The following is a 16360-nucleotide window of genomic DNA, read 5'->3' as shown; positions in this document are numbered from 1 at the left end:
CTAAGCTGCCTTAGGAGGAGTATGGCAAGTAAACTAAAGTATGAAGATTGCTCTAAAAGTAGAGCCTCTTATTTACTTCCATGGAAATTACAACAGATAAAAAGAGCACAATGACACTATTTGATAGAGGAAATTATCAGCTACAAAACACTATTTTTTAACATAGGTACCACCATTAGCTGATTTGCATGGATGATCTGATGGAGATACTCTTCATTTTGTGGTGTGACAGCTGTGAATGGCTGTCTGAACTGTGGCTTGTCTTTCATGTTGCTGTTACCACGGCTGAAACATACCACCCACTATCTCTCTGTGCTCACATACACTGTTTGGTCTCCATCAACACTCAGCAAGTGCTGATGAATGTCAGTTGGTGCCACTTTTTCCGCATGGAGGAATTCAATGACACACCTTTGCTCCATGCACACTTCCATATCAGACTCCAGTCTGTCAAACTGCCCCTCTGCTGTCATCTGTTGCATGGCAACAAAATGTAACCAAATATCGATGGGAAGATTCAGCCTCTACTGCCATACCACCAACATATGCCTCCAGTTTTGTGGACCAACACAATATAGCAGGAGGCATCACCTTCAGAACTGCCCTCATAATTGTCTTCTACTTGGCGCCACTTAAGTCAGAGAGCGGAAAGATCTGGCTGATGTCATCATGAGATCTTTCTCAAATATTTTCCAACTATCTTGGAAATCCAGGAAGGTCCCCTGGAAAATGGAAAATGATGTATCTGCTTTCAAGAAATGCAAGAAATTAGATTCTGATAATTACAGGCCTTTCAATCTTACTTTAGTGCCTGGTAAAATTTTGGAGATTACTCTGGGAGTTACTGAAAAACACTTGAAAGACAATGCAGTTATTGATAACAGCAACACGGGCTCACAAGGGGAAAGTTTTGCTTAACTAGCTTACTTTCCTATTATGACAAGGTTGCCCATCTAGCTGACAAGAGAAGTGAGAAGATGTTATCTCTTTGCTTTCAATGCCATCTCTCACAGTATCCTTCTGGTCAAAATATCCAGCATACAATAAGACAATACCCAGCAACGAACAAATAGCTAATGGATTGGATTCAAAGGATTACTGTAAATGTAAAATTACATCAGGTAGTACGTAAAAATTACATCAGGTAGACTGCCAATCACTAGTTGAGTTCCACAGGGCTCAGCTTTGAGGCCAGATCTCTTTAATGTTTTCATAAATGACCTAGATACAGGATTCAAATGCATGCTTAGAAAGTTTGCAGACTGTACTAAATCAGGAGGAGCTGCTGACTCTCCTGAGGGTAGAGAGGCTTTGCAGACATATCACAGAACCATAGAATGTCCTGAGTTGGAAGGGACCATTGAGGATCATTTAGTTCAACTCCTGGCTCCACTCAAAAATCAAGTTCAAGAAGTCTAGATGCACCTTGAACTCCAGCAGCTCAAGGCCATGCCCACCACCCTCTGGTGCAGAACCTTTCCCTAACCCCCCGATGCCCCTCCCCTGACACAGCTCCATGAGCTCAGTGCTGCCCTCTGCTCCCTATGACGAGCTGCAGCCACCAGGAGGCCTCCCCTCAGCCTCCTCTGTTTGGGGTTAACAAACCACAGGTGCTTCTCACACACCTTGCCCTCTAGGCCTGTCCCCATCTTTGTAGCCCTCCTCTGGACTCTCTCTAATAGCTTGATGCCCTTCTTACACTGGCACTCACCCTGCAGGCAGTGCTGGAGGTGAGACCGCACAGTGCAGAGCAGAGGGGACAGCCCCTCCCCTTGCCTGGTGGCAGCACTGGGCCTGGTGCACCCCAGGGTATGGTTGGCCCTTTGGGCTCCAGGGCACACAGCTGCCTTATATTCAACTTGCTGTCATCCAAAACACAATTCCCTTTCTGCAGGGCTGCTCTCCAGACTTTTGTCTCCAAGTCTGTAAATGTAGCCAGAGTTGATCTGTCCCAGGTGCAGAATCCAGCCCTCGCTCCTGTTAAAACTTCATGTGGTTGGTGCTTGCCTAGGCCTTCAATTTGGCTAGATCTCCCTGTCAAGAAAGATCATGGCTCTTCCCAGTTCAGATCTTGATCTTTAGATCTTCCTGGAGGTCTTCACCAGTAGGTAGGATGGGGCTTTGAGCAACCTGATTTAGAAGGAGGCATCTGTGCCCACAGTAGGGGAGTTGGAAAAAGATGGTTTTAAAGGTCTCCTTCAAGCAATACCATTTGTGATTCTTTGATTTTAATTTAGAAGGTCAGAAAAGGGTGGAGAAAAACAATACACGCAATAAGGGTGAGTGCTAAAATCTGGTGGCCCAAGATTCACAGGTGAATTTAAGAGCAAGCCTAAGCACGCTCATCATATAGAAAAGACTCTATGTGAGGGCAGGACACAGAAGGTCTGATGTGAGATTCAGGAAAGAGAAAGCATATGCCAAAATCAGTTCAATTTAAGTTTTTTGTTTCTAATCTGAAATATGACAATGAGTTAGGCTACCTGACAAATACTGTCTGTAACGAATCATACAATATAAAAGAACTATTTCTATAAGAACTCTTGCAGGATTTTGAAAACAAAATTGCGAAAACAGAGTACATGAAAAGTATCCCTTTTAACACACAGAAAAACAATGCATCATCTCTCTACCACTTTCAGTTTTAATGTTATTTTCATAAGTATGTAATAAAAAGTGACTTTTAAAATATTATTCTTAAGTAAAATATGTCAGGTTTATTTGAAATTTGCAGAGAACTTTGTAGAAATTAAATGAGGTGCTACATCCTGCACATGTCAAATTTTTGACCAAATTTGTATACTGAACCTTATACGTGTAAATTTGAAATCTATATGATGAAGTAGTTAATCTGTAGCATAAATATATTGCTTCACTTTCTCTATTGGCGCTTTGCACAGAAACTCAATGAGTTCTGGGGTGAACACAGATTTTTTACCATTCCAGATACACGTAAGTCAGTAAACAACATGGATTAGTGAAGGAAACTAGAATAGCTATGAGGGACAGATTATACAAACTACTTATTTTAGGCCATAAATCTAAGTGCTTTCACAAAGGAAAGATGGCATATTAAAACTGAATGAAAGTAGTTACAGTCACCACAATGTCCACTGCTGTCTCCATTACTTTTGCTACAGTAGGATTAGTCTGTTTGTTACTTACATTCTCTAATGCGATCTTTACATGAGCCTGAGTTATTTAAGATCAGATATCCAGATACAATCCACTTTTGCATGTTCCACAGAGCTCACATACAACAGTTAAAGAAGCTTAAAGGCAGAAGGTCTCCACCCTCCTCCACTAGTATTATTAAGAATATTCTTATTTAAAATAATAAGATAAAAGCAAGTTGAATGGAATTTGGCTTTTTTTATTTTTTATTTTTTAAATGTGTGATCTCTTTTTATATTGTCTCTCACACAAGAATTTACAGCTGAATGTTTAGGATCAATAACAATGGAAGATTCAGACCTAATTTCAGTGCAAGCAATGTCTCTTTTTGTTTGCATTTGTAACTACTGAAGGCCGCACTTTAAAAAGATGGAAATTTCATTCTCCTTCTCTTTAAAATAAGTATTTAAGATTTGCTGACGCTCGCTGGTCATGTAGTCAGATGACAACTTCAGTAAATTATGTGTCTTTAAATTCTAGCACTCACGAAATTGTTATGGAATGACAGCAGAACACAGCTCAACTTGAAGCTGAAGGTAGGTAAATCTGAACCAGTAATGAGACAAAATATTTCAATTGTATGAATCACTAATTCCTTGAAAATCTTTTCAAAGGCTTTAGTACCATAATAGTAAGCACTTTTAATTTAATATGAACATGTTTCTAACAAAACCTATCAGAAAAGCAAGTTGTAAATTTGGGGCAATAATAATCAAAAATATTTTACTGTTTGTGTTACAGAGGAAACAAAATCAGAAAATCAGTGTTATCTTCTGTGTTGTCATCTTCAGACAAATGTGCAGTTTAAGAATTTGGTACAAAGCTAACAAAATCCCAGCAGACATAAAGATCTTTAGGCAACATCATAAAGGTGACTTCAAGACCAAATCAATAAATAGTCAAAGGTTATCAAATTGTTTCAACAGTGTTCACTGTGTTTGTATTTCAACACAATTAGTCATCTTGCCAATATATCAATGTAAGTTCAAGAACAAATTTTGTCTGAATTGGAATGTTTAATTCATACTCACTCATACAAATTTTTCAGTGGTGAAGTTATAATAGCTAGCACAGAGAGCATATTATTGCAATGGCTATGCATTTTATAGATCTTGAGATCTCTATCTTCACGTGGATTCAGAAATTCCTGGACTGAACTGCAAACTGACCATAGCACATTTTCAGTGGACATCAAAATTGCTGCAATATCTATTCTGTAGAAAGAAAAAGGGAAAATAATATTACCTAGGTGCATCAGAATAGTGGTAGATTTGAGTTAAATAGAATTCTCTTCTGACAACCAAAAATGCCTGAATTATAGCAGGGATTTGAAATTGCATCTTTCATCAGAGCCTACTGTAGAAATTCTGAACTCACTGCACTGAAAATATGCAGCTCTGTCATGAAAAAGTTGTTACTAAAAACCAGTCAACAGAAGACTTGCAAAATACGGAAGTGTTTTCTTTAAAAGGACAATGCCATTAGACAGGAACAAGTTACTTTCTACATTACAAATAATAACAAGAATTAATTTAGATTTATTTACGATAAAAATAAAAATAGAGTATACATACTCACTGTATTTTCAAGTCTAATGGGAGGAATAAAGTAATGACAAGTGAACTTAATCTTGAATTTTACAAAACATTAACCGTCAGGCAACACATTACTATGTGGAAAATTTCTGACTCAGTAATTGGCTGCCTCTTGATATTGACTGGCAGAATATCACAGGGCTTAAACATACAAAATCCACTGAATTAAAATGATCCTTAAAATATATAAATTATGTCTATCCCCTCCATTGTGTTTATTATCTTTTAACTTGAATCACATCAGAATATAAGAGGAAACTAAGATTTATGAACTGTAGCCACTAAGAAGTGTGCATTAATTATAAAACATTTACCTGATTTGTGGTGTTCTCTTATAACTAGGACAGGCCTGGGAATATCTGGAGGACAGCACAGCCAAAGATTGCTCTAGCACATCTGTAAGAATCTCCTGGGCTAACTTGGGAGGTAGAATAGTCCACAGATCATGATGAAGAGCACAGCAGAAGTAATGCCACATCTGGACTGAGAATGAGCATCTTTCACCCTAGCAAAACCACCACACATTCAATAATAGAAACACACCCTCCAATGTCAATTCAGCGTCTGTTAGTCTAAGTAATTAAACCTGAAAGGAAATAGCTGAAGTGTTACAGGCATACAATGACCAAATAAAGGTCCTTGACAAGATGTGAAACATCTTTATTTCAGCTGTAAAACTAGAGTTCTGACACAGAACTAAACCACAACCTACTATATCCTTAATTAACCTACCCTCATAACCTACAGAGTTACAAGTCCAGTCAATCCATAACATATCTAAGAAGTACTTATTTGAATCCATGTTTAAATACTTCAATTAATACCTATTCAGAAAATCGTACTAGGATGAAGTTGAAACAGAAAAAAGTCTTGAATCTTCACCTCCTACATCCCAATGGAGTTGAGAAATATTTTAAGAATTTAATGATATTTTTGCATTTTCAGATATAGAAAATAACACTGTAAGAGTGTCATGGTTTTATGATTTTCGGTTATTGGTACTCCACATCATAACATCATGTAGTGGATGTACCTAGTTCTCAGAAGAGGACTACTACAGACCCCACGGTACTTTGCTCCTTTGTTACCATTTTCCAGCCGGAGGGAAAAGATAGAAGCTTGCAGTATAAAAACTTGCAGATCACGAGACCTCATCCCTTTTTCCGCCCGTCTCTCGTCTTGGCAGCACCTCGCTCTCCAGCCGTCTTATCGTCGGTAGTAGAGTAAGGCCTACCTTGATTTTGGGACATTCTCTCTCTCTGTATTGGATTTATCAGCTTAAATTGTAATTATATTGTATTATAGTGTGTTGTTTTGCATTCCGATATTTTATTTAGTAAATTAGTTTGTTTCTCCTCAGATTGTTGCCGCTGTTCTTTGCTCTCAGGGCCATCTCCTTACCCTTTTCACCTTTTCCCTTTTCCCGGGGCATGGACTCGTGGATCCCCCGTCCCCTTTGTCACGGAACCGGGCCAAACGCCCGTAAACCGTTGACAAAGAGATTGAACAACACATTTCTCTAAACAAAATAATCTGGGTTCTTTTTAAACATGCTATTTTAGCAGGATATTGGAACCTGTCATTATTCAGTATTTCACTGCCAGTATATTAGAAATGTAATCTGTATTAAGGGGTGGTAAATTATGACAAAGTACTGATGAACCTAACTTGCGACCATTGCCTTAGTCATTAAATTTATGATTGACGTAGGCATCTCTAACATCTCATTTAGGAGAAAAAAAGAAAAGAAAAATCATTAAGACATCGAATTTACCTGGTTTCACTAACGTAGAAAAGAAAAATGTACTAGAGGTTAAGTTCAAAGGAAAAGTATATGCCTAATTTTCTTTACACATAGTGTTAGTGACATCTTAGAACTGTTCTCAAGCATATTCTAACTAGTCTCTCTCATACTTAATACAATTAAGCATTAGGTATGTGTTTCTAAATAAGTGAAACAGGATAGTCTTATACTGACCAAAAACGGATCAGGACCTACAGAAGTCATAATACAGAATTTCCCTCTTCTTGTACTTTTCTTATGTGAAAAAAGTTTAAATATTTTTTGTTGCAGGATATATTCAAACACCATTATAAGAAAGTATAAGCTTAACTCATAACTCAGCTCATAACATAACTCCATAACTTTGCATATCTGAAAAGTTAATAATACATTTATCTAAGTGAGGATTTCTTATATTATCATGATTACTCTCCAGATGAATTCCAGTACAACTTCCCCAGAAAAAAAAGCCCTAAACCTATCTTACAGACATTTTACTTAGCACTTCCCATATGTTGCAAAAACATTTCTATTCCTATAGAATAAACACAGCAGGTATAAAGTAACTAGTCCTAACAGAAATTAATTCATTTACATCACAACTGTAGCTTATTAAAATAATTCTAACAATTTATCCAAAAAAATGCAGACTTAACAGTCAGAAATAAAAATCTATTTGAACTTTCTAACAGAGGGTATTTATTTTTATAAGTAACTGAATGTTGGCAAGTTTCAGTTTCCAGCTGTAAACACAAATTACTTTATTTTCTTTGCTTCATTTAATTCAAAATGGTGAATTGAAAAACACTGCTTTTTCTAACATTGTACCACCACTACTGAAGCAACAGTTTAACTGAAGATTAAATGGGATTCACTCCCCTTTTCTGACCGTTTTTTCTATTTGTTGCCATTTCTAGGCATTTCTACTGGTAAACATCTGCTATTTTTGCAAGCTTCATATAATACAAACAGATGTGAGCTTTTATTTTGCTTATATATCAGGAAAAAAGCAGCTGCACTTTATTACATAAGCCACTCAAATACTATCTTTGAACAGACAATTCTTTATTCTTTGTCTATTAGAAAACATAAGTTCCTAAAGCTACAACAGATGTCTGCTACACTAAAAGCTCCATTCCAAAACATAACCTGGAGAGCTGGCGCAGTGGCAGAGTGGGTGTTTGGAGCACTCCATCAGAGAGATACTGAACCCAGAGAGTTTCATTCCCAGAATGAAATGAATGTTTAGATTAAGTGCTATATGGGAACTGTGCTCATAAAGTTCAGTTCAGATCTCACAGTACCACAAAATCTGTCAAAAACTCATTGCTGCATCATAGTGACTAGGATCTCTGTATTCAAGTTCTAATTAAAATTCTAATTATAATAGTTCTTTTGGCTTTGCTTTTAGTTGCAGTTACCACTATTAATTTAGGCTTCTGTCAGAAGGATGTATGGTCAGGTACTGAAGTAGGTTAAAGAATGTATTTAAAACACACATTATTCTTATTTTAGCAATGTAGAAAAAAATTAATGCTTTGTTTTGTAGGCTGTAATAAACATTTGCTACCAATCTTGTTCTCTCTTGTTACCATCATAAATATTAACTGGATATGGAAACCGCAGCTCTGTATAATCAAACACAGACACTTTCACCCTCTTTCTCCTTTGCCTTTCTCTCATTGTTTTTCTCTTCTTTCAGGATGACTGCAAATCAGGATAAGTCAAGCACTTTTACTTATCACTGTAGCATTAATGACTAGTAGAGAATGGAAAGGAAGGATATCACATATTCTTCCTAATACCATTTGAACACCTTGTATTACTGGGGAAAAAAGAATATGTCCATGGGATCCCAAGATGTAGCACTACCATTTATTTTGTTATTAAGCATGCAATAAAGAATGAGGAAATAAATGTTCCCTAACTTATATAAAGTATTTGGCTAGTTTGTGGGAGAACAAGGAAATATATTTTTTCCTCTCTGAAATTGCATCTGGGATTTGCAAATGATTACTGATTTTTTTGTAGTTGCACATAACACTCAAAACCAGGATGGCAGAGAGGAAAGGGTATTGACGGTCCCAAACTAAACCAGATTCAAGAACTAGGCTACTACAGAGATGAGCAGGAGGGAAGCCAGCAAGGTTATGATGCTGTTTACAACAGGGGATCTCACTGAGAAAGGCCTGAGAGCCACTGACTCATATAAGGGCACGAGTGTGCCCCCACTTAGAGAGCAGTACCTCATACCACTACTTTTCTGAAAGAGTGGTCAGGCGCTGGAATGGGCTGCCCAGGGAGGTGGTGGAGTCACCGTCCCTGGAGGTGTTCCAGAAACATTTAGATATAGCGTTGAGAGACATGGTTTAGTGGGGTTAGTGGTGGTAGGTGGATGGTTGGACTGGATGATCTTGTAGGTCTTTTCCAACCTAGCTAATTCTATGATTCTATGATTCTACGATTCCCAGCACCTCTCACCAGTGCCTGCCCTTGATGACTGGCAAGGTCTTCTGGCTCTTGTCCCAGCTACTCTTGGGCTGTGAGCTCAACAGGATCTGCATGACTCAAGAGGAAGAGCCACACACTTCATGCTGAGTTTAGAACTTGGAAGGAACCACCTCTCACAGCTGAAACTCTCAGTAAGATGTTGCCTTTGTAACAAGCAACAGATTTTAAGCCAACCTCTTTCATTCAGGATGCCTACATGAGTCACACAGAGGCAACATCTGATCAGCATAATTTCTCCTGACGGCATTCTGAGCAGTTCATAGCCCACTTTACAGGAAAAAGACTGGTGCGATGATGTAAAATTATCTATTTCCCAACTCAAGCCCTGCAGGTACATGGAGTTGAAACACCAGCTTCCTTCATTCCTTTCTGCACATCAGTTCTGATTAGGAACAATAAAATTACTTAACTAATCAGTACTCTTTTTTTGTTGAGACAACTATTTGTGGCAATTAGGTTTCATCACGTTGAATCACTGTCACCTGGGCTTTACTGGGTCACCAGTAAATAGACACAGCACCACATGGACTACCACCAGTTAAGACCAAATCTAAATCATTTGCCAAAAGTCACTCAATTTGTTACTTTCTTATTAACCCAGGACATCCAAGTTCACATACAAACAGAAGTCACACGTTTATTTTCTTATCTCTAAGGAAAGCCATTTTGATATCATTACTTACATTAAGGCCTGTTTAATCACCAGTACATACATCTGTCAGTGACACAGCAGCTTTGTATATGCTATATGTAGAATACATACATCACAGTTTTCTCTAATGCAAAAACTACAGAAAATGTTTTATAAAACTCCTCTAATTCTTTCACAAAGAAAATAAAATAAGAAAGGGCAAGAGTTTATCTTCAAGAGATCTTGGTTATTATTGATAAACAACAATGTCATACTTCCACTTAATCCTGAAATAACATGAAAATAATTTCAAATTGTGTATGTCTACATTTAAATAGGAAGAGGAAAAGTCAGTAAATTATAAATAAATAAATTATAATACTGTATTCACTTGATCCCTAGAGTTTTTTTCAGAGAATCATTAGAATTACAGTTTAAGAACTGGCCTGCAACTTCAAAATGCAGGTGAAATGCCACACAGTTAAATGGTGAAGAGAACTATACTGACCATCTTTTCTTGCTACATCCTTCACTTGCAAAAGGTAAAAAGGAAAACGAATTGAAAATAAAACCCAGAGAATATTTGATTAGTTTAATGATTTCCAGGACAAAAATCGCTGTCTTGCATTTTCATTTCACACTTTCTGTAATAAGAAGAGTTAAAATGACATTGCCGTTTTTACTGAGTTTCATGTAGGTATCTTGAACTTGGCACACAATATTTTATTACGCAAATACCATAAAAACTATATTTTAATTATTTATCTAATCTTTAATTGATTATTTTCTCCCTACATCATTCCCACAGAGACATTTGTCTGCAAAAACAGGTATTTCACAGTTAATTCTAACAATCTTTATGTAAAAATTATGCTGATTTTATGCTTTTAGTTATTCAGCTGACAACCAGTATAACACATTTTGTAAAAAAGGAAGTATAGTAAACTTAACCTCACACCTCATAAAAAGCTTTGTAGTCATCCCAATGGTGGCTCTCAGCATCCTGCAAAATGCTTGTAGCACAAACTCTGACGCAGTAGTTCGTAACTTGAAACTGAAGAACGCTGATGAATTCCTGATATTGTTGGACAGGCACTAAGAACAGAGGTCTGTTCAGAGAGAATGATCAAAGAAGCAAAGATTGAAAGGCCATGCAGCAGAAGGTAACAATCCCCAGTGCTGGAAATGCTTTTGATTGTTAGAAATCAATCATTCATTTCCTTTTAGTCATAGAGTCTGAACGCAACATTCACTTTTGAAAAAAATTTGGTCTTTGTTTCACAAGTTTTTTAAGTACATCTACTCTTCTACAAATTCTCATTTAATGGAGTAACTTGGAAAATGTATTACTTTAGCCTGTATTCTGAGATAAAAGTGCAGTAGTCATTCAGTTACTCAGAGATTCTGTGTTGAAGTATATCTGCATCAGCACTAAGTATGATAAAGAAAACATAATCAGAGTCCAGTGATTATATTTGGTAGGTAGCTATTCTAGGCAAAATTTTTCATAATACATGTAAGTAGAATTAGTGAGCAATATTTTGGCTCAAACTTCCAATTCATAAAGACAGACTTCATGCAGCAGAGGGTGGAAAGCCTCAGAGGGAAAGTAGCTCAGCAGTTCATACTACCCCTTAGAAATCATACACTCCTTGTAAATTTTCTCTAGTTCAGGTGTTTCCCCCCAAAGGCCCAGTTTCTACCTTTATATCACATATGGCCAAAACACAAGGACCAATAAAAACATTCCTAGTATCTTAAGACAAAAAATCCTAAAACATCAAATAAGATAATTATATTACACTCCATGTCAAACATTGTCTTTGACTTCAAACTACTGCTTCCTTTCTTTCCTATATTTTATTTTGCATGCAATGAAAAATAAATTCTAAAAGTAGATTGGATATATTTTTACACATTTCTGAAAAAGTTGATGTAAGGAAAAACTTCAGGAACGTACGTTTATAATGTCCTCTATAATGTCCTCATAGATTGCTGTGTGCCAAATCTGATATTATGAAAACTCAGCTATTGCAAAGGTAAAGAGAGGAAATTAAGGCTTTATTCAATTATTTATATGATAGCAGAGTACATTCAGTTCATAGAAGTTATTTAAATTTAATAAATAAAAATTATTGATCCAGGAATCAAATGCAGATCTTACATATAAATAATTTGTTTTGCAATGGCTGCTTTAGGTTATTGATAGCTTTGATTCAGGTCTTTTCATAAATAGTACATGTAATGCTTGTGCTAAAAAATGTGATGCAATTTGGAAAACTATCGTCATACCATGTCACCAAAATGGAATTAAGTCCTATATTATTTATATTTGAATTAAACAGTTATATGTAGAAGGGACTTACTTTTTGCTGCTTTCTCTCATTAAATTGCTATACATTGTAAAATGTTGATAGACATATATTGCTGTGGAAAGAGCAGCATACAAGTTTTGCAGGGGAGCCTTGGAGGGAACTTCTTCACTTTTCTCCTCTAGTCTTGCCAGGACAGCTGTTGCTACTTTGCTGCAAGCCTCTACAAAATTTGCTCTAATTTCCTGAAGAGAATCATCTCTGCATGCCAGAGCCAATGGAAGCAACGTGTCAAGTTCTCCCATGATGTCAGAACAAAACTAGGAGAAATAAACATGGCATCAAGTTATTTGTATTCTGACAGCACTGTTTAACTTATACACACTTGGGTCAGATTCTTGAATAATGAAATTGGCATAAAACATAAATATATCAAATAAGCTTTACAAACATTTCATTCTGTTATACAGCGGAAAAACATTTATCTACAGTAAATGAATTATTACTACATTCCTTCTTGCTTTAAAGCTACATAATATTTATAGAAAAAAAATTAAAGCCATCTTATTTTAGTAATGTCTTCACTTTGCTTATGACTTCATTCGATGTACATTTAAAACAGAAGGTTAATTCCTTGTAAACTAAGATTATTTTCTAAACTAATTCATTTTGAAAAATATACATTTCTTAATACTGAATTTGAAAGCAAACTTATCTGTTTGGAAGTTTATATACTGCTCTCCCTAAAATTACTTTCTCAAAGCATATGTGTTACTTTAAGCAAACCATCAACAACACTCTAAATTTTGCAGTTGAAAAGCTTAGTAAATTCAAAAATGTTCATACAAAAGTTTAGACAAACTATTTAATTCATTACTGTAAATGACCTTCACATCAAATCAAAGAAAACAAATTAGAGTCATATTTTTCATTATGCTGATTTGTTAAATGGCACGTCTAAAAATCTAAGTACAGGAAATCCCTTCATAGTTATGCTTCAGAGCTTTCAGCATTTTCTCATGGAACCACGTGGTAAAAGTGTAGACACTAATCAGAATGTTTTAGAACTTTTTGTATGAGAAAAATTAATGTCAGCAAAATTTAAAAGTTAATTATTTCAAGTATAGACTATGGGTTATGGTATAAAGCTTTGTTCAGCCTCAGATAATAATGCTTCTCACTTTCTTCTTAATTCCTGTTAGATATAGAATATTAATGGTACTGCAAATACTTCAAAGTGTAGATGGTAAACAGCTTTGGTGTTCTGTCTCCCCTCAAACTTCAGATCTTTTGATACCTGCCTTAGCAACTTGTTTTGGTTGCTCCTCCTGTTGGACTGCTCTGCAGGACTCCCTTGTTTGCTGGTTGTTTACAAGACTCATTGCATAGCCGGCAGCTGAAGACTGTTCTTGCCACTCTTGTTGAAGAATTTTAGTTGAAAAATCCTGAATTGCTATTGTTATACAGTGTGCCACTGAAGAAGACAGGTCTTTAAATGCATTTCTCCAACCAAAATTCAGTAAAATAGGCTGAAATGATATATATTTTTATTAAATCAATCCAAATTCAATATAGAATGTTATTATTCTTAGTGTCTGAAACTTGCATGAATATTCATAACCGAATTAGTTTAAAGGACACTATAATATTTTGAAATCCATTTGAGTAACTTGAAATATAGCTTACTAGACTTTAAACTGTATTAAAAGCAGCATACACACTCTCACAAAATGAACATGCATAACGATATTATATTTGTCATCAAGGTTTTAAGAAAATGAATTTATAAAAAGCCTTGATTAAACACAACTGTTTTTACATAAGCCATGAATTTTTACATTATTTATCATCTTTAATACATACTTAACAAAGACGAATTTACTTGTAACCATTTTCAGTAGTTTAACAAGTAATCTAGCAATGGATATCTTGTGACAACTCTGTACTTTCCTTGCAACAACCAAATTCTTGTAACTACCAGAATCTACTAGCCTTGAATATTAATGATAATGCAGCTAAAGAAGGTGGTTTTAAGCCACACTGGATTTAACTTCTTTAGAGCTGGATGTAGCATAGATTAAAATGTTCAAACAGAGATCTCTTGTTTTTAGCAAAACCAGTATTTTACTATGGTTTACATCAGTTCCTTGTTTTCTGTAAACAGAGGTGTCTGAAATTATCTGAAGTGTTACAGTTGCACAGAAGAAGACATCATAGGACATAGTTACTTTCCACTACTCTTGCTTCGCATGGCTCCTATAACATGCAGACACCAGAAGTGGCCTACTGAGAATTGCACCACTGTAAGATAAATATTTCAGTGGTGTAAGATGGACTATCAAGATTCCTACTATGAAGGCAGAGTAGGTGAAAAGAAGTATTCCTGACAATAATGAGTTACCATACTTAATTGAAAGATAATGAAAAAGTCTACAACATGGAGTCCTTTCAGCTTTACTCCAATTTAGAAATTGCATCCTCCTTCCATGCCGCGTCCCTAGTCCCAGTACTCAGCTACAGAGAGCACAGAGACAGCCTACCCACACAATTGTTTTGGCAATTACTCTATTTTTGCTTTGTGACCTTTTTGTTTGTTTTTGATCCTGGGTCAAGTACAACCCAATCTTCAGAAAATGTTCTATGTAATATATAAGATACAGGAATATCAGCCCACATACTTATTGAAAGTACATTTCAGAAAATCATTTCAGCAGTAAAAATGAGCTGTAAGGAAATTAAATTCCACCACTGCACAGTATCAGACTTGTTAGAACACTCAAGTCCCATAAAATCATCAGTAAAATTTGCTTAGTATTAAATGACTACTAAAACCTAATCTTGTACATACATTCTACAAAGCACAGTGCTTACTACACAGTAGTTTGTTGACATCAGACACTGAACATCATGTGAGTACATGTCCCTACAGACAACATTATGATCAAATGCTTAAAATACTTTTCTGTATTTGGTAATATAGTTAATATTGAATAAAAGCTATCATGTTTTAACATTTTTTTACAGCTTGGTTATGAAGTACTTATGATGTTAAATCCTTTCTGTTATTACACCTAAAAAACACCAAACAATTTTTCATGCATGCTCTAAGATTTTATTCCACCTTAGCTGAGAGTTTGCACCTAGAATTAATTACAGTATATGGAACTCTGGCAATAGGTGTTTATAATTAATATGGTGTCAGACCGCATTGGAGACACAGACAAAAGAAAATCTCCTACAAAGTGGAAGGCTCTTTTCATACTCACCTCTTTTACCTGAAGTAACTGTTCAGGAAGCACACTGGCTTCATTTGCTCTAGTTTCTCCTATTAAAAGCTCCCCACTAGCTTTCTTCAGAACTCCTGCACAGTATGATAAAGGGGATCAAAGATTAATTCTGTAGAAAAGTCAGCAGCCTACAACACCTTCTGATATATCAATATGAAGCATAAAAAAACTCTGAACAAGATGTAGTGGAATACTAATGCTATGATAAAGTCAAATTCAGGTTATACACAGCTCCTTTATATAACATGATGAAATCCATATTCTATTGCAGTCATATTTTATAAAAACACACATATAATGTGTAAAATATAGTTTCTTTTGTCATTAATTCATTTTTATACCAATTGTTCAGTCATCTGCTCATGGGGAGAACAGATAATGTTAGAACAGCTGTGCAGAAATTAATAGCTATTATTTGTTCAATAAATACAATGAATTGTTCACAAATGCATTTTTATAGTTTTTAGTTATTTGGAAAAGACAATATGGTAAGAATAAAAAGACAGTTAATTAGTACCATTATTATAAGTAAAATAATGGCCACAGGAAAAAGAACAGGTGAAGCTCCTCGAGAAACAGTGGAAAAAAGCTCACTCATAAATCCTGAAGTAATAGCAATACTGCCTAGTTTGATAGGGATGAGTAAATGTCACTTCCATAAAAGGATCAAAATGAAAATGAGAATAAAAGTAAATAATCTTGTGTTTTTAAAGTCCATCTCCTAGCACAAAGCCGGCAAACAACACAAGTGTAGATTTACAAGTGTAAATTTAATATAACTGATGTGAAATTAAACCCAAGAATTTTCAAACAATTAGGTGTTGTCAACCATTACTAAATACTATTTTTTATGCATAAACTTAAAGGTCTTCATGCACCTTATGCTACTGGTGGTATATTCAGCTGGGGTTTACATATCTTTTCCATTTCTATGAAAAATCCAGTATTTGTACATTCAGGGGATCTCATTTACCTGAAGTGGCTTGTACTTTTCCCCTAAACAATTTAACCTCTGAAAATGAACATTCTGCTTTTCATATGCCTGTGCAACATTTTAAAGTTGGTTG

The 16360-nt window shown here is 35.6% G+C and overlaps 1 protein-coding gene across 14 annotated transcripts in view; it reads right to left on the bottom strand.

The window, feature by feature from the left end:
• Positions 1-16360, bottom strand: part of KIAA0825 (KIAA0825 ortholog) — a 235513-nt gene that overhangs the window by 145648 nt on the left and 73505 nt on the right. For 12 of the 14 annotated variants that reach the window (XR_002433187.1, XM_021379705.1, XM_021379704.1 and 9 more), the window contains 6 exons: positions 15273-15367; positions 13308-13535; positions 12061-12326; positions 10653-10803; positions 5084-5274; positions 4206-4388 (listed from right to left, as the gene is read on the bottom strand). Coding sequence is in view for 11 of the 14 variants with exons in the window: in XM_021379705.1 (XP_021235380.1) it covers positions 4206-4388; positions 5084-5274; positions 10653-10803; positions 12061-12326; positions 13308-13535; positions 15273-15367 (1114 nt within the window). In the remaining 3 variants the exon portion in view is untranslated. The remainder of the gene's footprint in view (positions 1-4205; positions 4389-5083; positions 5275-10652; positions 10804-12060; positions 12327-13307; positions 13536-15272; positions 15368-16360) is intronic. The other 2 variants (XR_002433188.1, XR_002433189.1) reach the window with 1 other exon arrangement.

This window comes from Numida meleagris, chromosome Z (assembly GCF_002078875.1).
Source record: "Numida meleagris isolate 19003 breed g44 Domestic line chromosome Z, NumMel1.0, whole genome shotgun sequence".
Taxonomy (NCBI): domain Eukaryota; kingdom Metazoa; phylum Chordata; class Aves; order Galliformes; family Numididae; genus Numida; species Numida meleagris.
The sequence above is the reverse complement of the archived record's forward strand: the minus strand, read 5'-3'. Positions and strand labels throughout refer to the sequence as shown.